This window comes from Capra hircus, chromosome 5 (genome assembly GCF_001704415.2).
Source record: "Capra hircus breed San Clemente chromosome 5, ASM170441v1, whole genome shotgun sequence".
Classification (NCBI taxonomy): Eukaryota; Metazoa; Chordata; class Mammalia; order Artiodactyla; family Bovidae; genus Capra; species Capra hircus.
The window spans coordinates 55,385,988-55,411,495 of NC_030812.1; the positions used below are offsets into that span (position 1 = coordinate 55,385,988).

At 36.9% G+C, this 25,508-nt stretch overlaps 2 protein-coding genes across 14 annotated transcripts in view; one reads left to right on the forward strand and one right to left on the reverse strand.

Moving 5' to 3' along the window:
• The window catches only part of R3HDM2 (R3H domain containing 2), a 162,463-nt gene that overhangs the window by 29,330 nt on the left and 107,625 nt on the right, over nt 1-25,508 (forward strand). For 12 of the 13 annotated variants that reach the window (XM_018048044.1, XM_018048042.1, XM_018048031.1 and 9 more), the window contains exons 2-3: nt 2,290-2,410; nt 17,950-18,012. The gene's annotated coding sequence lies outside the window, so the exon portion shown is untranslated. The remainder of the gene's footprint in view (nt 1-2,289; nt 2,411-17,949; nt 18,013-25,508) is intronic. The other variant, XM_018048032.1, reaches the window with a different exon arrangement.
• LOC108636012 (histone H3.3-like) lies at nt 24,677-25,348 on the reverse strand. Its single transcript, XM_018048046.1, has one exon. The coding sequence runs from the start codon at nt 25,237-25,239 to the stop codon at nt 24,829-24,831; it is 411 nt and encodes a 136-aa protein (XP_017903535.1). The 5' UTR covers nt 25,240-25,348; the 3' UTR covers nt 24,677-24,828.

Sequence of the window (25,508 nt, forward strand, 5' to 3'; positions counted from 1 at the left end):
TTATAGCTTTTTAGTTCAGAGCAGTTCTTTCCATTTTTGTGTCTTGGGTCATTGATACTTTTGGAGAGTTTAGGCCAGTTGTGTTGAAGAATGTTTCACAATTTGGATTTGTCATGATTATGTCGATTTTATTAAACAGTTTTGACAAGAATGCTGTTTAGGTAATGTTGTGTGCTTCTCTGTGCACATGATGTCATTTTGCTGCATTATTGGTGATAAGGTGATTACTTAGATGAATTGATACAGGCTGCATTTTTTCTTTGTAAAAGTGCCTTTTTCCCTTTGTATTTAAGAAAATATCTGTAGGATGGTGCTGTTAAGATTGTATGATTCTTTTTCTCTACGTTTTACCCAGTGGTGTTAGCATTTGTTGGTGATCCTTGCCTGAATTAATTATTACATTGGTGGTTACAAAATGTTGATTTTGTCATTCCTTCTCCATTTACTAGTTGGTGTTATTCTATAAAGGAGAATTTTATTTCCCCTGTTTTAATTCAAATGTTGCAGTCCTTTATCAATGTATAAAATACTGACAGTATTTAGTATTATACATACAACAATTGTTGTCAGTTTGGTCAATTGGAGCACCTTCAAACTAATTCCTATGCTTTTTTGACTTGTCCTGGTCAGGTTCTGAGAACTTCTTTACATCCTGCCACAACAAGGTATTTGGGGTTCACTCTGTACTTTACTTGCTCCAAACCTGGAATCAGTCCTTTCTGCAAGGAACCCTGATTCCTTTAGTGGGGAATGGTTCCTTTAAAGGGGAACTGCTCATATTTAATTATCTGTCCTTTGCTGTCTTTATGGGGTCAGATATTTCCAGTACAAAAAAATGAGTGGATTCCAGACCTAAGACCCTTCTGTGTCTTCCTAGAAGTACTCATTAATAAAGTGTCTAAATTGAATTATTTCTCAGAATGAAGTGAGTTACAGGCAATGTCGGTGACTTGCCATGGGAAATAATTGGATGTTGTTTAGAAAATTGGCATTGTATTTTTTTTCCCTCTAACTTGGTGGTGACATGTGAAGGTGAAAACAAGTATTTGTATCCTTTTTCCTCTTATATAATCCATGCTTTTTTTCCTGTGGTGTAGTGACTTAAGAGTTGTTTCCCTCTTTGTTATTTTCTGCTCTCTGAATTAAAATCTCCTTAGGTAGGGAAGCTTGTAATCCAGCTCTTTAATACTTTGTATTTTGAACCAGCATGTTGTATTCATCTGCACATACACTTTACACATTGGTTTGTGAACACAATCTACGAAACTCACATGAATTTAGGGTGTTTATTGTATTGAACATTTATGCTGGAGCCTGGTTTTATGGCTCCTTATGAGGTCTGATGTTTCAGAAAATCCAAAATAGATTTGGCCTGAGAATTGAGATCTTGTACACCCTAATGGCTAATGGTCCAACAACTTGAGAATGTCCTGCTATGGGACTCTATGTGAAATGAGACATGTCAGTCCTTTCTACAAAACTTTTTTTCCTTGATTTTAAAAAATTGAAGTATAGTTGATTAACAGTGTTGCGCTAATTTGTGCCATACAGCAAAGTGTACAAAAAGGTTTTGCATTGAAGGTGAAACTCCTTAAACCTATCTATATATTCCTTTGAAGTGGGAACAAATAAATAAGTTGTGAGGAAATTGCTATTAACATTAAATTTTTTTTTGGCCATGGCATGTGGGATCTTAGTTCCCGGACCAGGGATTGAATTGGTGTCCCCTGCATTGGCAGCATGGAGTCTTAACCGCTGGACTGCCAGGGAAGTCCCATGTTTTGTTGAAATATTTAAAACTCTCTCCCTGTGGAAGAAACATGGAATATATTTTTGGAGGAGTGATGGTGATCACTTCCAGAAGTTATAGGTAGTAAATATTTTAATTACATGGCTTAGGTATTTGTTCTTTTATATGTGGATGACTAGTCTAAGAGTACTTTAAAAATTAGCTGCCTGGCAACATAAACGTGCAGATATTAAAATGAATTGCATGCCTTCCAACTATTTCTGTTAACTTGGCTAAATTTAGAACCCTGTAGAGCTTCTGCAGAATTGAAATCTCAGGGGATTTTAATAGTGAAGACAGAAAATATTTGGCTCTTCGAAATAAGGTAGAAAAAGAATAGCTTCAAATTAATTTTTGCACTGTCACCTGGGCTACTTAATTAAGGCACTGAGGCCAGTGAAAAGTCAAACTGTTCTGAGAATTTTATTTGACTATTGCTGAAAATTTGTTGGCGTTTAGATTCTGGGTGGTGAAAGGGATAATTTTTTTCCTCCTCCTAGGTGAATTGCTGGAGGCTATCCACTCTCCTTTCTCCAATGTCTCTTCAGATTATGCTTGATAAGTGCAGTTCTTTATACTTCACCAGGATGGATGAGGCAATACATCTGAGTTAGAGATCAGGTGAGCATTATGGTTGGGTACTGGTGGGTGAGTTTTATGACACTAAAATTGTTTCGCTTATGTGTGGATTCAGACTAGTCTAGGATATTTTGAGGAGAAACTTATTCAGTGTATATTTAACTGTACATGAAATAAAAATCTCTTGGTGGAGTTGGATAGACATAAAAAGTAGCAAATAAAAGGAATGGTAGTTTGAGTAACTAATTTAAATGTAAGTTAAAATAGGGACAGATTTTATAGAGAGTGTATATGATGTGTTTACTACCTGACTTGGCAATTGGAAATGTAAGGCTTTGGTGCTACTATGGTAAGAAATTTTGTGGACATTAGAAAAATGCCCCCAAATTATTGTAAACCAAGAAAATTCCCAGAGTGGAATGTGGGGTTTTTTATTTTCTGGCCCTGAATTTATACAAATGGTGAAATGTAAAAAAATTGAAAGAGAAATCTGCATCTTATCTTCATTGTCAGCCCATGTGCCTTTTTTTCTTCCTGCTTTCAAAACCCTTACTGTTCAGTAAGACAAATGTCATGAGGAGGTAGTAGGGTGGTTTTTCTGTTATTTTTTTTGCTTATCTCTTCATAAATAACACGGATTTCTCTTACGATGAGATGGAAAAGTCAGTTATTTTAAAACATTTTTAAAAAGGATAAAGGGGCTATAAATCAACTCTTGATACTTGTAAGTACGCTGATAGACTTGTTTTCCAGTACTCTTGGATTCCAGTTAGGTGGTGAGTTCTTTTTTCCTGGGCTTTGTGACTATTTCTTTGGGCAGACTTTCTTTATATTATAGCTGAAAATTTGATTAAATAATTTCAGTGTGTTTAATCAACCACTTAGATAATAAACTTTCTATTTAAGCCTAGTAATGTATAATTTTGTTTTTGTGAAAGAGTATAAATACTCAAGTTTCCATTTGAATTCTGGGAGGAAAGCTTGTGCTTATTATCTTGCCCTAGCTTTCTGGAGACTTACCATTCTGATGTTCTAAAGGGAAACTCAGTTAAATTTGAAAAAGACAATATTATATGCTTTTACTAGAGTAAAATTTTAGTACTCTTTGGGGTGACAGGGAAGACTGAAACCCTAGGTCCCACGGATTTTCAGAGACACCTTGAGTATCAGATAAGGTATTTGGGACCATTAGAAAAGTCTTGGGACCATTTTAAGGCTGTGGGATCAAAAAAATTTTTATGTGCATTAAAAGACCTTACTGGCTAGCTGTGGAGATAAACTTGATAATTTATGAACAAAACAACAATAGATAGAGTAGGTTAGATTCTATAGTATAGATGGAATGTTGTAGAATTTAGTTGTATCTAACTGTGCAGTATGCTGCTGCTGCTGCTAAGTCACTTCAGTCGTGTCTCACTCTATGTGACCCCATAGACGGCAGCCCACCAGGCTCCTCTGTCTCTGGGATTTTACAGGCAAGAACACTGGAGTGGGTTGCCATTTCCTTCTCCAATGCATGAAAGTGAAGTCGCTCAGTCCTGTCCGACTCCTAGTGACCCCATGGACTGCAGCCCACCAGGCTCCTCCATCCAACAAATATAAAAGAAAAAAGATAGAAATCAATGTAGGAAGTAGGGATAGAGGTAGGAATTGAACTGGGCTTCAATAAAAGATTAATATATAAAATTTATTTCATTTCAGTGGGTATATTTCAAATATTTATATCTTTCTGAGAGTTGCTTATTTAAGTAACTTTACTATGGAAAATTTCAAACATGTGAAAGCAGTGGAATAGTTAGATGAACTTCCATATGCAGTTGTTAGCTTTTGGCTACTCTTATTTCATCTATAATTCTATCCCCTTTTCTGACTGTCTTGAAGAGAATCTGGTGTATAATTTCACTCTGAATATTTTAGTATATATCCCTAAATAATGACTTTAAAGACATAATATCAATACCATTTATACTTCTAAAGTAATTAACAGTAATTCCTGAATATTAAATATCTGGTGTTCATATTTCCCTGACTGTATCATATTTTCTAAATAGCTTGTATGTTTAGTCAAATAAAGTCTGTATCTTGTAGTTGGTCAGTATATGTTTAACAGCCACTTAATCCGAATAATTTCCCCTCTCCTTTTTTTCCCCCCCTGTGTATTTGTTGAAGAAACTTGGTTATCTGTCCAGTAATTTCCCACAAAGTGGATTTGATCAGATTCAGATTCAGTGTTTTTGGCTAGAATACTTTATAGTGTACTTCCATTAGGAGGAAGTGTGTGATGTCTGTTAGTCCAATTTTCATGATGTCAGCAGCCATTGATGAACCTTGTCTATGTCTTTTATTGAATTTCATTAGTGGTTATAAAATGATGATATTCAATTTGTATTATTTAAAAATTTATTTTAGCTGGAATTTTTTTTAGCAGTTTTATTTTTTAAAATTCATTTGTTCTATTTTTGGCTACTCTGGGTCTTCATTGCTGTGCGTGGGCTTCCTCCAGTTGAAGTGAGTGGGAGCTACTCTTTAGATGTGGTGTGCAGGCTTCTCATTGTGGTGGCTTCTTGTTGCAGAGCACGGGCTCTAGGGTGCACGGGCTTCAACAGTTGTGATGCATGGGCTTAGTTGCCCTGCGGCATGTGAAATCTTCCTGGACCAGGGATCGAACCCATGTCCCCTGCATTGGCAGGTGGATTCTTAACCACTGGACTACTAGGGAAGTCCTGGAATACTTTTATAAAGGGATACTTCCCTCATTATTTACTTGGTTACTTTCAGGTGTATCTTATACAGGAAAGGTGAGACAGTTGCTTTGAATCTTTATTTTAATTAATGAATCTTTATTTTCAAAATAGTTTGTTCACTAATATCCTGCAAAGGTGACTGATAAGTTTTTTGAATTGTCATTATGAACTCATCAATTTAAATATATTGATGTGTTTCAGTCTCATTTCTTTTTGATTCTTATTGATATCTCATTGATTAACTCATAATGGCAAATGGGAACCTCTTTAAGTTGGCTTTAGTGTCTGTTTGGCTGCAAGTTTTGTGGGATCTTAGTAGATTGAACCTGGGACCTTGGCAGTGAGAATGGAGTCATAATCACTGGACCGCCAGGGAATTCCCTCCAGTGTTCTTTTCATGTGACCCTCCTAGTTTCTTTGTTTTCTGGTCTGACCTGATATTCAGAGATCCTCTTTTCCATTTCCATTCATGGGCATGTAACAGCCATTGCCCCTTTTTTGGGAAATGATGTTTAGAAGCTACAGTCTGGGTGCAAGAGGCACTACTGCTTAGTGGATTGTTCGTTATTTCTTGCTGTTTTTAGTGAAGAAGGCTAGGAAATAAGGTTTCTGTCTGTTTTTTTTTTTTGAAAGAAAGTGTATTACAAGTTTGTATCAGTATTTCCAATTCAAAGACAGGACTATAGATTTTTAAGTTCAGTATCTTTAATCTTATGGATTTGTATTTTTCAAATTGTGAAGGTAATAATGTAGTTATCATAAGACATTTAAATAATTCAAAAAATGTGAAAGGTGAAGAACCTGACTCTACCCCAGAAACATTAGTTCACTACTTAACACAATTAATTTAAAGCCTTCATAGTGGGTGTTTTTTTCTTTTTTTAAAATTGAAGTATAGTTGATCTACATTATTAGTTTCAGGTGTACAGCATAGGGAGCCAGTATTTTTACAGATTATACTCAGTTAAAAGTTATTACAAGATAGTGGCTCTAATTCCCTGTGCTATATAGTATATCCTGTTGCTTATCTATTTTATATGTAGTAGTTTGTATCTGTTAATTCCATACCCTTAATTTGCTCCACACCCCTTTCCTCTCAGCTTTGGTAACCACTAGTTTGTTGTTTTATATCTGTGAGTCTGTTTCTTTTTTGTTTGTATTTTCATTTGTATTATTCTAATTTTTCCTTATTTTTCCTTTAAAATTTTTACTTATTTACTTTTAATCAAAGTGTGGTTGACTTACAATGTTGTTAGTTTCTGGTGTACAACAAACTAATTCAGTTATATATGTATATATATTCTTTTTCATACTCTTTTTCATTATGGTTTTTTATAAGATACTGAATATAGTTACCTGTGCTATACAGTAGGACCTCATTGTTTATCCATTCTATATATAATAATTTGCATTTGCTAGTCCCAAATTCCCAGTCCAACCCTCCCCTGCCCCCTATTGTATTATTTTTTAGATTCTGCATATAAGTGATACTCAGTATTTATCTTTCTCTGTTTGACCTATTTCACTAAGCCTAATATTTTCTGGGTTCATCCATATTGCTGCAGATGGCAAGATTTCATTCCTTTTTATGGCTGAGGAATATTTTTTGTGTAGTGTGTGTGTGTGTGTTTATCTCAGTCTCACATCTTCTTTATCCATTCATAGGTTGATGAACATCTTGTAGTGGTGGTTTAGTCGCTAAGTCATGTCCGACTCTGCAAGCCCGTGGACTGTAACCCACCAGGGTTGTCTGTCCACGGGGATTCTCCAGGCAAGAATACTGGAGTGGGTTGCCATTTCCTTCTCCAGGGGGTCTTCCCAACCCAGGGATCGAACCTGGGTCTCCTGCATTAGCAGGCAGATTCTTTACCATCTCAGCTGTGAGAGAAGCCATGAGCTTGGTTACTTCCTTATCTTGGCCATTGTAAATAATGCTTCATGGATATTGGGATGCATGTATTTTTTTGAATTAGTATTTTCATTTTCTTCAGATATATGCCCTGGAATGGAATTGCTGGATCCTCTGGTATTTCTATTTTTAGTTTTTTTTTTGAGGAAATGTCATATTGTTTTCTATAGTGACTCTTCCAAATTATTTTTCTCTGCATCCTTTCCAGTGTGAAGTAAGTCAGAAAGAGAGAGACAAATACCATATGATACCACTTACATGTTCATAGCAGCACTATTCACAATAGCCAAAACAATGAATACAACCTAAATGTCCATCAACAGATGAATGGATAAGGAAGATATGGTACATATCTACAGTGGAATACTACTCAACCACAAAAAGAACAAAAAAATGCCACTTAGAGCAACATGGATGCAACTAGAGATTATCATACTAATTGAAGTAAGTCAGAAAGACAAATACCTTATTATATCACTTATATGTAGGATCTAAAATATGGCACAAGCAAACCTGTCTACAAAACAGAAACAGTCTTGTTGACATTGAGAACAGACTGGTTGCCAAGAGCCAGGGAGAAGGATAGACTGGGAGTTTGAAATTAGCAGATGCAAACTATTATTAGGTTGGTGCAAATGTAATTGCGGTTCTGGACCATGAATTTTAAATACATATAACTAGGCTCAAAGAGTCAGACACGACTGAAGCAACTTAGCACACACGCAAGTATGTCTTTACTAATCAAGATAGGAACCGTTATAATCAACACATTTTTAAATTTTATTTTATTTTTCAATCAACACATTTTTGCCAGTGAAAAATGTTTGTTTATTCCTGTAGCGTGGATATCTGTGCTTCAGGATTCGACAAACTCTTGGAAAGCATTTTCTGCCTCCTGCTGGTTGTGGAAGCATTTTCCCTGCAAAAAGCTGTTAAGATGCTTGAAGAAGTGGTGGTTGGTCAGGTAAACGTGACAGATGAGGCAAAACTTCGTAGCCAATTTATTCAACTTCTGAAGCGTTGGTTGTCCTGGAGAAGAATTGGGTCCTTTCTGTTGACTGATACCGGCTGCAGGCATTGTAGTTTTCAGTGCATCTCACTGATTTGCTGAGCATACTTATCAGATGTAATGATTTCGCTGGGATTCAGAAAGCTGTAGTGAATTAGACTGGCAGCAGACCACCAAACAGCGACCATGACCTTTTTTTTTGGTGCAGGTTTGGCTTTGAGAATGCTTTGAGCTTCTTGGTCCATTCACTGAGCTGGTTGTTGATGACTGTCATATAAAATCCACTTTTCACGTCATGAGCCAGTTGCATGTCATGATCCAGTCAAGAAGTGGTTTGTTGTTATTGCCTAGAATAAGAGAAGATGACAATTCAAAAGGACAATTTTTTTGATTTTTGATTAGCTCATGAGGTACCCACTTATTAAGCTTTTTACCTTTCCAGTTTGCTTCAAATTCCAGATGGTCGATGTTGAGTTCTTTAGCAACTTCTGTAATTTTAAGAGGATCAGCTTTGATGATGGTGCTCAGCTGTCGTCGTTACCTTCCGATGACTGACCACTATGCTCCTCATCTTCAAGGCTCTCGTCTCCTTTGCAAAACTTCTTGAGTCACCACTGCACAATGTTCGTTAGCAGTTCCTGAGCCAAACGCGTTTTTGATGTTATGGTTGTCTCCTCTGCTTTTTACAACCCATTTTGAACTTGAATAAGAAAATCACTTGAATTTTCTTTCTGTCTAACATCATTTCCATAGTCTGAAGTGTGTATAAAACAAATAACAAGTAATGTCATTAGCAAAAAAACATAGAACAAGAAATACACATTAAAATGATGTATAACATAACTATATTTATTTAAGAATGTATTCCAGTATCATGACAAATTTCAACAGTGCAAAGCTGCAATTACTTTTGCACCAGCCTAGTGTGTGTGTGTGTGTGTGTGTGTGTGTGTGTGTGTGTGATAAACAACAAGGTCCTACTGTAGAGCACAGGGAACTATATTCAGTATCCTGTGATAAACCATAAGGGAAAAGAATATGAAAAAATATATAGTATGTGTATAACTGAACCACTTTGCTATACAGTAGAAATAAACATGACATTGTAAATCAACTATGCTTGAAAAAAATAAAAAATTTTAAAAAGACATTAGGGATTAACATTTTCTGAGGCTGGAAAAAGAAAGATGAGAAGTTATTCCTAACGTGAAAAATTACATATTTTTAGATTTGCTCCTTGAATTGGTGTCACATCTATATGGTATAAGGTTCTACTGAAAGAAAAAAGTAGAGTGAAATTTTCTTGTTCCTACAACATAAACCAGTTAGTTCCTCTTTCCAGGGGCAAGTAGGGTTACCAGTTTTTGTGTATCCTGTGCACTTACAAGCATGAAATATACACATACATGAAAATGTTTCTATGTTCTTTTCTTCCTTTTTTAAAAAATGATTGTCTCGCACTTTTCTTACACATACATCAAGTTGTACGTGTTGTTGTGATTCAGACTTAGAACATAACATCAAAAATTTCCTCATTCTTGTTTGCATCTGTACAGTATTATGGGCTGTGTATGAAGTTTCTATCATTTACAATATTTATGGTTATTATTGTGCTGTGTTACCAGTAAGGTTTTTAAGGCAAATCTCTACAATTTAAAATGCTTTTAGGGGAAGAGTTGAGCACAGGGGCGAATCAGGAGTAGTTATGTGTGTTTCTTATTTAAGTAAGTTACATACATTTTTGTAAGCATTTTCCCTACTCTTTTCATAGTGACTTGTAACTCCTCAAAAAACAAAGCATTTTGACTTTTTTCTCAGTTATAAACAGTGCTGCATGAATAACTTTGTACATATGTTATTTTGCATATTTGTAATAATTATTAAGATAATTTTCTAAAGGTATATACTTTGCAGTTTTTATAAACATTGTAAAATTGACTTGCAGATATATATGAAGTTTACATTTCCACCAGTAGTTGATTCAAAATTTGAAAGATAGGATTTAGTCATGGTGGACCATATAAAATAACCACTTTGAAATGTTTCCACACATGTATATTTGGTGTGCATTCAGCTTAGCCTAGTTCATTCAACACAGTTAACTGAGTGCCTCTGAACCAATGTAGTCTTTGCTCTCAGAAGCAACTATAGCTGATTAAGCTATCAGGAAAGGCTTTCTGCAAGAGCAGAGCCTTGAAGGACAAGTGGGGCAGGGGAAATTCTAGATCAGCAGTTCTCAAATCTTAGTCTGACTTTTTAACTCTTTAAAAAATTATTACAGACTCCAAAGAACTTTTATTTATGTGGGTTATATTTGCCAATATTTACTATTTAGAAATTAAAACTAAGGAAACATTTAAATATTTATTAATTCATTAAAAATAGTAAATTCCTTCATATTAATGTATGATACACTCTAATTTTTTATATATAATTTTAAATTAAAGATTGCACTTCATTTGCAGTTACTAAAAATATTGGCTATATTCCCTGCATTGTGTAATACATCCTTATATCCTATTTTATAACCAAAGAAATGCAAAAAAGCAAAATGGCTGTCTGGGAAGGCCTTACAAATAGCTGTGAAAAGAAGGGAAGCGAAAAGCAAAGGAGAAAAGGAAAGATATACCCATTTGAATGCAGAGTTCCAAAGAATAGCAAGAAGAGATAAGAAAACTTTCTTCAGCAATCAATGCAAAGAAATAGAGGAAAACAACAGAATGGGAAAGACTAGAGATCTCTTCAAGAAAATTAGAGATACCAAGGGAACATTTCATGCAAAGATGGGCACAATAAAGGACAGAAATGGTAGGGACCTAACAGAAGCAGAAGATATTAAGAAGAGGTGGCAAGAATACACAGAAGAACTGTACAAAAAAGATCTTCACAACCCAGATAATCACGATGGTGTGATCACTCACCTAGAGCCAGACATCCTGGAATGTGAAGTCAAGTGGGCCTTAGAAAGCATCACTACGAACAAAGCTAGTGGAGGTGATGGAATTCCAGTTGAGCTATTTCAAATCCTGAAAGATGATGTTGTGAAAGTGCTGCACTCAGTATGCCAGCAAATTTGGAAAACTCAGAAGTGGCCACCGGACTGGAAAAGGTCAGTTTTCATTCCAATGCCAAAGAAAGGCAATGCCAAAGAATGCTCAAAGTACTGCACAATTGTACTCATCTCACACACTAGTAAAGTAATGCTTAAAATTCTCCAAGCCAGGCTTCAGCAATACATGAACCGTGAACTTCCAGATGTTCAAGCTGGTTTTGGAAAAGGTAGAGGAACCAGAGATCAAATCGCAAACATCCGCTGGATCATTGAAAAGCAAAAGAGTTCCAGAAAAACATCTATTTCTGCGTTATTGACTATGCCAAAGCCTTTGACTGTGTGGATCACAATAAACTGTGGAAAATTCTTCAAGAGATGGGAATACCAGACCATCTAACCTGCCTCTTGAGAAACCTATATGCAGGTCAGGAAACAGCAGTTGTAACTGGACATGGAGCAACAGACTGGTTCCAAATAGGAAAAGGAGTACGTCAAGGCTGTCATGAGAAACTCTGGGCTGGAAGAAGCACAAGCTGGAATCAAGATTGCTGGGAGAAATATCAATAACCTCAGATATGCAGATGATACCACCCTCATGGCAGAAGGTGAAGAAGAATTAAAGAGCCTCTTGATGAAAGTTAAAGAGGAGAGTGAAAAAGTTGGCTTAAAGCTCAACATTCAGAAAACTAAGATCATGGCATCCGGTCCCATCACTTCCTGGCAAATAGATGGGGAAACAGTGGAAACAATGGCTGACTTTATTTTTCTGGGCTCCAAAATCACTGCAGATGGTGACTGCAGCCATGAAATTAAAAGATGCATACTCCTTGGAAGAAAAGTTATGACCAACCTAGACAGAGATATTAAAAAGCAGAGATACTACTTTGCCAACAAACATCCATCTAATCAAAGGTATGGTTTTTCCAGTGGTCATGGATGGATGTGAGAGTTGGACTATAAAGAAAGCTGAGTGCCGAAGAATTGATGCTTTTGAACTGTAGTGTTGGAAAAGACTTGAGAGTCCCTTGGACTGCAAGGAGATCCAACCAGTCCATCCTAAAGATCAGTCCTGGGTGTTCAGTGGAGGGACTGATGTTGAAGCTGGAACTCCAATACTTTGGCCACATGATGTGAAGAGCTGACTCATTTGAAAAGACCCTGATGCTGGGAAAGATTGAGGGCAGGAGGAGAAGGGGACAACAGAGGATGAGATGGTTGGATGGCATCACTGACTCAATGGACATGGGTTTGGGTGAACTCCGGGAGTTGGTGATGGACAGGGAAGCCTGGCGTGCTGCAGTTTATGGGGTCGCAAACAGTCAGACATGACTAAGCGACTGAACTGAACTGAGTTTCTGCCTCCCACTCTCCTACCCCTATGTTGCCTGCTCGTGCCCGCTCCCCACCCCTCCCCCTAGTAACCACTGATTTGTTCTCTGTATCTGTAAGTCTGCTTTTCTCTGTTCATTAGTTTTTTGTATTTTTTAGATTCCACATATAAGTAACATCACATAGTATTTGCCTTTCTCTCTTTGTCTTATTTCACTTAGCATAATGCCCTTCAAGTCTACCCATGTTGCTGCAGATGGCAAAATTTTGTTCTTTTTATGGCTGAGTAGTATTCCTGTGTGTGTGTGCACACGTGCCTACATGTATGTGTGTATATACACACCCAGTAGTAGTGCTGGGTCATATGGTAGTTCTATTTTTAGCTTTTTGAGGAGCCTTCCTACTGTTTTCCACAGTGGCTGCTCCAGTTTACATTCCTGCCAACAATGTATAAGGATTCCCTTTCCTCCTCATCCTTGCCGACATTTATCATTAATGTTCTTTTTTCTTATAACCATCCTGTGAGGTGGTGTCTCATTGTGTTTTTGATTTCTATTTCCAGTGATGTTGAGCATCTTCTCCTCTGCCTGTTGACCATTTGCATTTCCTCTTTGGAAAATTACCTATTCAATTCTTCTGCCCATTTTTTATAATATACTTTTTAATGAAAACACTAATTTTTTAAAAAAATTTATTTTATTGAGTATAGTTGATTTACAATGTTGCTTTAATTTCTGCTGTACAGCAAAGTGATTCATTATACAGAAACACACACATATATGTACTTATTCATATTCTTTTCCATTATGATTTATTACTAGATGCTAAATATAATTCCTATCATCCTGTATATGATAGTTTGTATCTGCTAATCCCAAACTCCAAATCTGTCCCTCCCCCACCCCCCTGACCTTGACAACCATAAGTCTATTCTCTGTGAGTCTGTTTCTGTTTTGTAGATAAGTTCATTGTGTCTTTTTGTTGTTGTTGTTTTAATTTTTGGCTATGCTATGCTGCATGTGGGATCTTCCCTGATGAGGGGTCAAACCCATACCTCCTGCATTGGAGGTGCAGAAACTTTTTTTTTTCTGGAGGTGCAGAGTCTTAACCAAGGACTGCGAGGGAAGTCCCCATTGTGCCATATTTTAGATTTCTCATACAAGTGATATCATATGGTATTTGTCTTTCCAACTTACTTCACGTAGTATGATAATTTCTAGGCCCATGTTGCCTCAAATGGTGTTATTTCATTCTTTTTTATGGCTGAATAGTATTTCATTGTGTGTGTGTGTGTGTGTGTGTGTGTGTATACCACATCTTCTTTATCCATTCATGTGTCAGTGGACATTTAGGTTGTATCTGTGTCTTGGCTTTTGTAAATAGTGCTACTTTGAACAAAAGGGTGCATGTGTCTCTTTGGATTACAGTTTTTTCCAGGTGTATAGCCAGGAGTAGGATTGCTGGATCATTTGGTAATTCTACTTTTAGTTTCCTGAGGAACTTCCATACTCTTTTCTGTAGCGACTGCACCAATTTTCATTCCTACCAACAGTGTAGGAGTGTTCCCTTTTCTCTACACCCTATTCAGCATGTGTTATTTGTGTGTATATATATATGTTTAGGTGCAAGGTCATAGTTATTGCACACAGGGTCTTCACTCTGTTGCAGCATACCAGATCTTTAGTTGTGGCATGTGGAATCTAGTTCCCTGACCAGGATCGAACCCTGATTCCCTGCGTTGGGAGTGGACCACCGGAGAAGTCCCTGAGCTCCACTTCCTGATGGGAATTGCTGCAAATAATCTATGGCCATGTTTAACCTATAACACTGGGCCTTCCTTTTCCTTGTTCCTCTTCTTTTTGTCGTCTTGCTCTTTCTCCCTCCTTTTCTCACCTCCCTTCCTTCCTTCAAGTTAAGTGGATAGTTTGTGGATTTTTAAAATTACCTTGCCTTGCCTTTTTCTTGAAATTCATGTTAGAACAAAGCTTACTTGGTTAAAGGATTTCTTCTGTGATTTCTTGGTGTGGCCAAGGACCAGATATTTTTAGGTCTTGACTTTGTAGTTTCTTTTCAAATTACCTTAATGATACCAAATATCTCTTAATGCAGGAGAGATTAGTTTTTTCTTCAGGTGATTTTGATCTTTTTAAAAAATCCTTTTATTTGTAATTGCTAAGGTTTAACATTCTAGTCCTTTTATGGTCTCTGTTCCCAGCCATTCAGTCATTCAGAAGTTACTTGTTAGTCATCCAGAGTTCCTGAAGTGGGGCTGAAATGGCAGCTTTTTTCCATGGCGCTCATTGAAGTCAAGAAAGGAAGGGTTCCCTATCAGGAGAAGGTGTCTGGATTGCAGTTGTCTTCAGTGGACAGTGTTTTTCACATGTGAAATCAGTAAGAATGTTGGGTAAGGTGCAGATGTCAGTGACCTGTCAGCCCATCAGGATAAATCAGCTCAAGTCCTAAATGAGGTGATAATGTCAGCACAGTGAGCCCCTTGCCCTGAGTTTATTGGGCCTCTAGTTAAGGTAGCTGTCAGAGCCCTTATTTTAAAGAAAAGTCAGAGTATTTGTTCAAGATTCAGCTGACTTTAAACATTATTTATTTTGGAGGGGGAAGGTCACTTTCAGTATAGATGTACCATTGAAAGTGACGTGTGGCTGTTCTTCAGATTATAGCCATTTTCATGTGCCCAAGTGTTACAGTTGTTTGCATCTTTTAAACTTGTCTCCAGGTGACTAGAGGCAACAGGTGACTGTTTCTCTGAGTAAGTTTAATTAATTGCCTTGGGTCCCAGACAAGTAGATTTGTTAACTGTAGTTTCTGATTTATCTGTTGCCCAAACTAGTGATAATTTGATAGGAATAGGAACTCAGAGGTGGCATTTTATTGTGAAAGATGGATATTGGTTGCTAAATGCAGCTGATTGGAAGGCTGGGACAAAGTATCTGTTTTCCTGGTGACAGGGTCATTATTTAGGCTTAATAGAATGTGCCACTAGTCTGATGACTAAACTAAATCTCCCTACTCCTGTGAGGAGTGCTTCACAGAACTCTTATCAACTATGATACTCTTACAAGGATTTGCAACTTGGTTCAGATTAGCCTGGTTGTTCTGCTCTTCCTCAGTGCAGTACTAGTGGCCAGATTTTTGGTACTTGCTGCTGCCTGAGAACGTTGGATCTGAACCCCAAAGACCTAGAGAACTGTGTTGCCAGATAAGATTGCATCTATTTTTTGAGTGCAAATTTTACTTTCAGAGGTACCTTCTCTCTTCCAGAAAGGAAGAGAGCTTTTTGAGAATACAGGACAGATTGTTAGAATGAAGAGAACATAGGGTTTTGAAGCCTGGTTGGTTTTTTGGCTGTAGAAATAACTTTTAAAAAGCCGAACACCTCAGAGATAGTACCTGGCTTTGTAAGTGAATCAAACAACTAGAAAACTGTTCCAGTGTTTATTGTGTGTCAGACACTATTTGGCATTGGAGGTACAGATATGAAAAAGACACATAAGACTTCTGCCTTCAGAGAGCTTACATTTCCTTGTTTGAGAACTTTGATAAAGAAGAAAATAAAGATATAAGATAATTAGAGAGTATAGTGCTGAAGAAAATTGATATGGTGATGTGATTTGAGAGTAAGAGGATACTTTAAATTGTGTGGTCAGATCTCTTCATAGTGACATATGAACTATTATTTGAAGGGGGGTTAGAACCAGCATTTCCTGATGGAAGGTTACTGTTCTGAGCAGGAGGAACAACAAAAAAAGGACTTATGGGGAGTATGTGGTTTGGTATGTTCAAGAATAGGCAGGGCCAGGTTTTACAAGGCTCTGTAGACCTTTCTTGGGATGATGGAAAGCCATTAATGGAAGGAAACTGGTTGAACAAGGAAGCTAAGTGATCTGATATACATGTTAAAAAGATCACTCATAACACATTGTAGATCAACTGTACTTCAATTAAGAAAAAAAAAGATCACTCTTGATTCTCTGGGAAGAACAGATAGCAGACTGCCCAGTACAGAAGTAGAAAGATCAGTTGAGAGGCTATTAGTGTAGTAGTATAGTATAGTGTTAGTCGCTCAATTGTGTCCAGCCCTTGATGAGCCCATGGACTATAGCCCTGGGCTATAGTCTGTCCATAGGATTCTCCAGGTAAGAATACTGGAGTGGGTAATCATTCCCTTCTCCAAGGGATCTTCTAGACCCAGGGATCAAACCCTGGTTTCCTGTATTCCAGGCAGATTCTGTTGCATTTGATTAAAAAATTACAATTATATGGAGGTTGAAGTGGATGGATAGCAAAAAAGAATTCAACTTCTTTTAGAAAGTATTTCATTTTTAATTTTGATAGATTACAGTTTGGGCAAGAAAACCATCATAGCAGTAAGTACTAGTGTGGGCTTTGAATTGTGTTGCTCTTGATTCTCTGACTCAGAGTTGGAAAGTGACTTTTTGGTGTGGCAAGGCTTCAACTTGAATCTCCTTTGCTCTCTTAAGAATAAGATACATCTGGGCGTGTCTTGAGGACCTTTAGGGAAAGGCAACCAGTAATTTCTTTGCATGAGGAAGAACAAGACATTTCGTGGGGAAAAAATTCACTGTGCAGGTAATTTTTCAGGACCAAGATTGGCGATGGGAAGGGCAGTATCCTCCAGTCATGCCTCCCAATCCTAACCAAACCACCACACATCTAATGCCAAAAGTCTGAGGGGAAGGGACTGTACAGAAACTGGAAGAGCTTTTTCATGGAAGTCTGTGTAAGATACTGAGAAGGTAGACTTAGTGATGTGATATTCATAAAATAGAGTTATAAAACAAAATGATGAATTGGAGATACTCCTCACTGTATAGATCTTAGGAGCGCTTAGGTTTTTTTGTTTGTTTGTTTGTTTTTGTTTTTTAGGGCTTAGGTTTTGGAGACAGGCTGGCTTGAGCATATTAAGGGTTCTGGTGGTGACACTCAGCACCCTGGGTTCCTAAAGTGGATTCAGCAGCAACCAGCCCTCAGAGTCCTGTAATAACAATAATAATAAATACTGCAGTTGAAGTGAGGAGATACTAAATTCTGTGTTTGTGATATTATTTCTGCTCAGAGAAGAAATTTTTTTCTCTGGCCACTCTACTTTTGCTTCGCATCTACCAAGACAGATGCTATTCTGCTAGCTCAGTTTCTAGATTTGTCTTGTGTAGAAGGATAATGGGTAAAAAAACAGCTGAAGTTCAAGGAGTAAGGCTGGATGAAAGTGGACGTTATTAGAAAGTAGACTAAGAACTGCTTATAAGTAGAAGGGATCAGCAGTGGGGGAGGAGCCAAATGACCAGTGTTTTATTGTGAATTAAAATAGGGGTAGATACCAAGAGTTCAGGGCAAAGTGAGGGTTATAAGAAATATTGTGAGCAAAAAGAATTGAGAAATAAAATATTAAGAAGTTGCTATGGATTTTTAAATAGATCTCTTTATTTTCTTTGAGAGTCTCAGTATATTAAGACTGAAATATTGCTTTTAACTTATCTTTTTTTTTTTTTTTTTCGAGATTAGACTTGTTACTTATATGTGACACCATTCCAGCACTGAACTCATGGAGGCTGAACATTTATTCAGGTAATAATAGTTAACATTTATGAAACACTTTTTATGTGCCAGGCAACAAAGTAAGTGCTTACCCATGATCTCATTTAATCCTCACACAACCTGGGAGTGTTATCGTACCCATATAATGGGTGAAGAATTTGAGACTCATTGTATATCAAGATTGAATTCATCTGAATTTTAATTTTTAATTTTTCATTAAAAAAATTCAAAAAGGCTACTGCAAAGTCAAAGTGAGAGATGTAGTAGCTTGGATTGGATGATGTTGTTATTCATTATCTGACATGAATATGAATATAAAATGGTTTTGATTGACTGTATAGTTCACCCTCATCTCCATAACTTTTCTCCATTGCTCAATACATCATACTTTCTGTTTGTCTTTAAAACAGTGAAAATATCTTTTGGTAAAGAAAAATTCAGTTTAGGATTTTTAACCTTAAAGCTTTTAAACTTTTTTTTTAAGTAGGTAAAAAGTTTATATTTTTTGATTAAATGTCTATAAAAGGTAAAAATCTATAATTGGGGAGTTCTTAAGAGGTGATAATACAGATTATAGTCTTTTTTATTGATTTTATCACACTTGGGGTACTATTCACAGATGTTTTCAAGTTTAAGGAACCTTATTAGAATTTCTTGTAGGAGCTTTTTTTGGTGTATCTAAATGCTTATTTACAGATTATATTAACTGTGTACTTGCCAGAACTGACAGTTTCTAGCAGTACCGACTGAAGATCTGTCAAAATTGAAGATGGAACATGTCTGAAAATATAATATAGGTTAATGGAAGTGTTTTTCCGTTTACAAAAATTCAAATGTATATGCTACTTTGAGTGGTTCTCTCTGTTTAATTTTGCCAAGAGTTGCCTGTACACTGAGCAAGGGAAAGTAAAACCACTCTATTAATGCCTTATCAATTATTGAGTGGCCAGCAGGAACACATTGTCCTCTCATAGTTTTTAAAAAAGAGCTTAATTAAGGTTTTTAAAAATTGACATACAGTAAACTACATATGAAAATACACAATTTGTTAAGTTTTGACGTGTGCTTATCATGAAACTGTTACCACAGTCAAGGCGTAATGAATATATTTAATCACCCCTCAAGTTTTCTTATCCCCATTTGTAATTCTCCCAACCTCTGTGGTCTTTGGACAACCACTGATCAGTTTTCTGTCAGTATAGAATAGTTTGCAGTGCCTAGAATTTTATGTAAATAGAATCATAAGTGTACGCTCTCATATTTAATTATTTTTGGTTTGGCTTTTTTTTTTAAGTTAATTATTTTAGATTCATATATGTTGTATGTATCAATAGTTCATTACTTGTTATTTCTGAGTAGTGATCTTTTATATATTACTTGTTATTTCTGAGTAGTGATCTTTTGTATAGCTGTAGCACAATTTGTTCATTCATGTACTTACTGACAGACATTTGGATTTATTCCAGTTTTCAGCAGTTACAAATAACGCTATGCTGTGAATATTTGTATACAAATCTTTGTGTGGACTTAGACTTTATTTTTCCCTCTAAGTTAATTTCTTCCTTTTTTTTTTGAAGTGAGTTCACATAGCATACAATTAACAATTTTAAAGTGTACAATTAATGGGTATTTAGTATATTTACAGTGTTCTGCAATCACTAACACTTTCTAGATTCAGAACTTTGATTATTCCATGAACCACCCCAGCCTCATTAATCTTTTCCCATTCTCTTTTCCCCCCATCCTTTGGTAACTTCTAATCTGCTTTCTGTTGTTATGGATTTGCCTAGTCTGGACATTATAATATGAAAGGAATCAGACAGTTTGTGAACTTCTGTGGCTGGCTTCTTTAATTTAGCATAATGTTTTTATGGTTCAGGTTTCCCTGATAGTTCAGTTGGTAAATAATCCACCTGCACTGTGGGAGACCTGGGTTTGATCCCTGGGTTGGATTCATCCAATTTGTAGCATGTATCAGTACTTTGTTTCCTGTTTAGGCTGTGCCACATGGCTTTTGGAATTTCAGTTCCCTGACCAGGGATTGAACCTGAGCCACAGCAGTGAAAGCCTGAAATTCTAACCACTAGGCCACAAGGGAACTCCCAATACTTTGTTCTTTTTTATGACTGAGTGATATTCTGTTGTGTGGTGAATATATCCTATTTTGTTTTTCCATTCATCGGTTAGGGGACTTTTAGGTTATTTTCCACGTTTTGGGTGGAAATATGAATAATGCTGCTACGAACCATTATATACAAGCTTTTGTGTGGAAATATGTTTTCATTTATCTTGGCTATATACCTCAAAGTCTTATTTGCTGAATCATAATGGCAACTCACTCCAGTATTCTTGCCTGGAAAATCGCATGGACAGAGGAGCCTGGCAAGCCACAGTCCATGGGGTTGCAAAGAGTCAGAGACAGCTGAGTACATGTGCACCACAGTAACTCGACGTTTAACTTGTTAATGGACTGTCGGATTGCTTTCAAAGTGGTTGCACTATTTTACCTTCCCACCAGCAGTTTATGAGAGTACCAGTTTGTCTGTCCTTATCAAACTTCTTATCTGACTTTTTGAGTCTGGCCATCTAGTGGATGTGAAATAGAATCTCAATGGTTTTGATTTGCATTTTCCTGATTACTAGTGATGTTGAGCATCTTTTCACTTACAGGTTGGCCATTTGTATATCTTTTTTGGAAAAATGTATATTTAAATTCTTTGTCTTTTAAAAAATTGGATAACTTGTCTGTTTTTTACTGAGTTGTAAGAGTTCTGGGTACAAATTCCTTATCAGATGCATGATTTGCAAATAGTTTTTCCATGGGTTTTGTTGCATTTTCTTGATGGTATTGTTTTGTTTAAAATATTTATTTATTGCTGCATTGAGTCTTAGTTGCAGCACATGGGACATTCATTGTGTCATGCAGGAGCTTTCGTTGCAGCACACAGACTCTCTAGTTGTGGCATGTGGGCTCTGGTATGTGCGGGCTCAGTAGTTGTGACGTGGGCTTAGTTGCTCTGTGTCATGTGGGATCTCAGTTCCCCAATCAGGGATCTAATCCACGCCTCCTGCATTCTTCACCACCACCACCAGGGAAGTCCCTTGATGGTATTGTTCATAGACAAGTTTTAAATTTGATTAAATCCACTTAATCTATTTTTTTAATTTAAATTTATTTTAATTGGAGACAATCTATTTTTTTGATTAAGTGGATCTTAATCTATTTTTAGCTCTTACATTTAGGTCTGTGATCCATTTTGAGTTAATTTTTGTGTATGGTGTGAAGCATGGTTCTAACTTTTATGTATAGATATCTACTTGTCTCATTACTGCTTGTTGAAAAGACTCTTGATCAGTTGTGTTCAACTCTTTGCAACCCTATGGACTGTAGCCCACCAGGCTCCTCTGTATGTGAGTATTCTCCAGGCAAGAATACTGGAGTGGGTTACTGTGCCCTCCTTTGGCCTGTTGGATTGATTGTCTTGGTACCCTTGTCAAAAATCAGTTGACTGTACATGTAAGGATTTATTTCTGGACTTTCAGTGCTATTCCACTACAATACTGTCTTGATTACTATAGCTTTGTGTAGTTAGTTGAACTTGGGAAATGTGAGTCCTCCAATTTTGTTCTTTTTTTTTTAAGATTATGTTGTTTGTTCTAGGTTCCTTGCATTTCCATATGAATTTTAGGATCAGTTTGTCAGTTTATGAATAAAAAAGCCAACTAGGATTTTGATAGGGATGCTTTGAATCTGTAGATCAGTTTTGGGAGTGTTATCATCTTGACAGTAACATACATTCCTTGGTATGTAAAACATGCCTGCTGCACAACGCTTCAGTTGTGTCCGACTCTGCAACCCCACGGACAGCAGCCCACCAGGCTCCTCTGTCCACAGGATTCTCCAGGCAAGAACACTGGAGTGGGTTGCCATTTCCTTCTCCAAAACATACATATCATCAAGGTAAGTCGCTTCAGTCATGTCTAACTCTTTGCAACCCCATGGACTGCAGCACGCCAGGATCCCCTGTCCTTCACTAGCTCCAGAATTTGCCCAGATTCACGTCCAGTGAGTCAGTGATGCTATCTGACCATTTAATCTTCTGCTGTCCCCTTCTTTTGCCTTCTATCTTCCCCAGCATTAGGGTCTTTTCCAATGAGTTAGCTCTTTGCATCAAGTGGCCAAAGTATTGAAGCTTCAGCTTTAGCATCGGTCCTTCCAGTGAATATTTAGAGTTGATTAAGTTTACATCTAAGTATTGTTTTTAAAAATGCATTTATTTTTGGCTCTGCTGGACCTTTGTTGCTGCACGGGCTTTTCTCTAGTTGCTATGCTTGGGTTTCTCATTGCCGTGGCTTCTCTTGTGGAGCATGGGCTCTCTAGGGCAAGTGGGCTTCAGTAGTTTCAGTTCCTGGGCTCTAGAGCACAGCCTCAATAGTTGTGGTGCACGGCCTTAGCTGCTCCACGGCATATGGGATCTTCCTGGAACAGGGGTCAAACTTGTGTCTCCTGCATTGGCAGGCGGATCCTTTACTGCTGAGCCACCTTTTTTATTTTTAATTTGAACTTTATTTGGCCAATGTGTCCAATTCCAATATTGTGGTAGAAATACCTGAAGAACTGTCACCATGTGATTCAGCTCAAATATCCTTGGCTGTCTCCCACCCTGGAAACGAAGGGTCCCGGTTCTGCCTGGCACAGGCCTCAGGCCACCCTGGACATCACAGAGCAATAAGGGCCCTGGCTTGGGGAAGGAGGGGCTGCTGGGCTTATCCTGGCTTGTCTTATTTTTCTTACTACTGTAAATAATTTTTTCCCTTAACTTCACTTTTGGGTTGTTCATTGCTTGTGTATAAAATGCAATCAAGTTTTGTATATTAACCTTGTATCTTGGAACCTTGCTAAACTTGTTGACTAGTTTTTAGTGGATTCCTTAGGATTGTCCGGATACAAGATCATGTTATCTGCAAATAGAGATAGTTTTTACTCCTTTTCCAATCTGGGTGCCATTTCTTTCTTCTTAATGTCTTATTGTCCTAGCTAGAACCTCCAGTGCAAAAGTGGATGTCTTTGTCTTGTTACTGAGCTTAGGATAAATGCATTCCATCTGTAAGTAGGATGTTATGTATGAGGTTTTGCAGATTTTTTTTTTTTAATGAAATTGAGCTATTAGGATTGCTCTGAGGATTATAGTTGACATCTTAATTTATAACAGTGACATCTTAATTAATACCAACTCAATTACAATTGTGTGCAAAACTTTGTTCCTGTTCAGCTCTATTCCCTCCCCTCTCTTTTGTGATATTACATGCAAATTATATCCTTTTATATTGCATGCCCATCAACAGTTTTATAATTATAGCTTTATTTGGTTTTCTTTGAAATTAGATAGACAAAGAGTTACATACAAAGCGTTTATACTATGTTTTATATTTACCTATATAGTTACTTTTACCAGTACTTTAAAGTTTTTTGTTTGGATTTGAGATATAGCCTAGTATCCTTTTCTCTCAGGCTGAATGGCTCTCTTTGGTATTTCTTATAGACTAGATTTGCTGGTGATGAGTTCTTTCATTTTTATCTAGGAATGTAATTTCTTCTCTGATTTTGAAGGGTGGTTTTGCTGGATATAGAATTCTTGCTTGATAGTCTTTTTCTTTTAGGACTTTGAATAAATCTTCGCATTGCCTTCTAACTCCCATGGTTTCTGATGAACTTCTTGGATATGCAGATTTAGTGTTTTAAATCACATTTGAGAAAAATTTGGATACTATTTCATTAAATATCATTTCTTTCCCTTTCTCTCCTATCATGGGACTCCCAAAATGAATTGTTATGTTTTGTGCTAAGACTTTGTTACTTTTTCTTTATTTTTTTTCTTTCTGTTCCTCCAAATCTAGCCTAATGGACCCATCTTAAAGTTTGTTGATTATTTCTTCTTGCTCAGATCTCATGTCAAACTCTCTACTGATGTTTTTAATTTCCATTATTGTAATTTCCAACTCCAAAATTTTCATTTGTGGTTCCTTTTTGTAATTTCTTTCATTCAGTATTCTGTTTTTGATGAGACATTGTTCTCATAGTTTTTCTTTAGTTTTTTAGTCATAGTATTTTTCCCTCCCTCTTTCCTTTTTGATCTTATTTAAAATGGCTAATTTAAAGTCTAATACCGAAATATAATTTAAACAATTTTTTTGAAAATTAAAAAAATATATCTAAGTCCAGTGTTTGGGCTTGCTAAGTAAGTTTCTCTTGACTGTCATTTTTCTTGTGGGCCATACTTTCTGCTTCAAGGTAATGTTATATTGTTAAGAACTTTACAATACTGAACCTCTGTTTCTTCCCTCCTGGTCATACATTTACTTGTATATATAAATTGTATAATATATTTTAATTATCCTTGCTTTGAATAATTGGTTATTTTAAAAAGGTATTTAGGTAATGAAGGAATAATTTTTTATATTTACCCACATTGTTACCACTTCTGGTACACTTCACTCCTTTGTGTAGATCCAGATTTTCTTTTTTTTTTTTTTTTTTCCAGAAAAATTTAACAGGTTTATTTATAATTGTTATAAAGTTGAACTGCTGAAACTTGTTCACTGAAACATTTTGACTTTCATTAATGCTTTATGTCCCCGCATTTATATTAAAAATTCACACACAAATGAAAATGGAAAAACTGCCAATACCTGATTTCTGTCCCCTATTTTCCACTTGCAATCATATACTTAGGTACCTTTTGACCCCATGGAAAAAAAATATCTAACGTTCAGAACTACCAATAACAGGAAGAAGAGATTTTTTTTTTTTTTAAAGAATGAAATGTTTCCCATCATAGTGGATTCTTAAGCACGTTCTCCACGTATGCGGCGTGCTAGCTGGATGTCTTTTGGCATAATTGTTACACGTTTGGCATGGATAGCACACAGGTTGGTGTCTTCAAAAAGGCCAACCAGATAGGCCTCACTTGCCTCCTGCAAAGCACCAATAGCTGCACTCTGGAAGCGCAGATCTGTTTTGAAGTCCTGAGCAATTTCCCGCACCAGACGCTGGAAGGGACGTTTGCGAATCAGAAGTTCAGTGGACTTCTGATAACGTCTAATTTCACGGAGTGCCACAGTACCAGGCCTGTAACGATGAGGTTTCTTCACCCCTCCAGTAGAGGGCGCACTCTTGCGAGCGGCTTTTGTAGCGAGTTGCTTCCTCGGTGCTTTACCACCGGTCGATTTGCGGGCAGTCTGCTTTGTACGAGCCATGGTATAGAGACCTCCTTACTTACCCCCCTTCTCCTTCGGCTGGAGCTCGGCGAGCTAGAGGCGGCGCTGGCGTTGGAGAGCGACGGCGGCGCGGCGGCGGCTGCGAACACAATTCCAGATTTTCATGTTTATACTCATTCATCCTGAAGGACTAGTACAGGTCTGCTGGTGATGAATTCTTTTAGTTTTTGTATGTCTGAAAAAGTTCTTATTTTGTTTTCATTTTTGAACAATATTTTCTGTGAATTTAGTATTCTTGGTTGGTAGGG

What these genes read in the sequence shown, in the direction of transcription:
- LOC108636012 (XM_018048046.1), bottom strand. Translation starts at nt 25,239, where the DNA reads ATGGCTCGTACAAAGCAGACTGCCCGCAAATCGACCGGTGGTAAAGCA.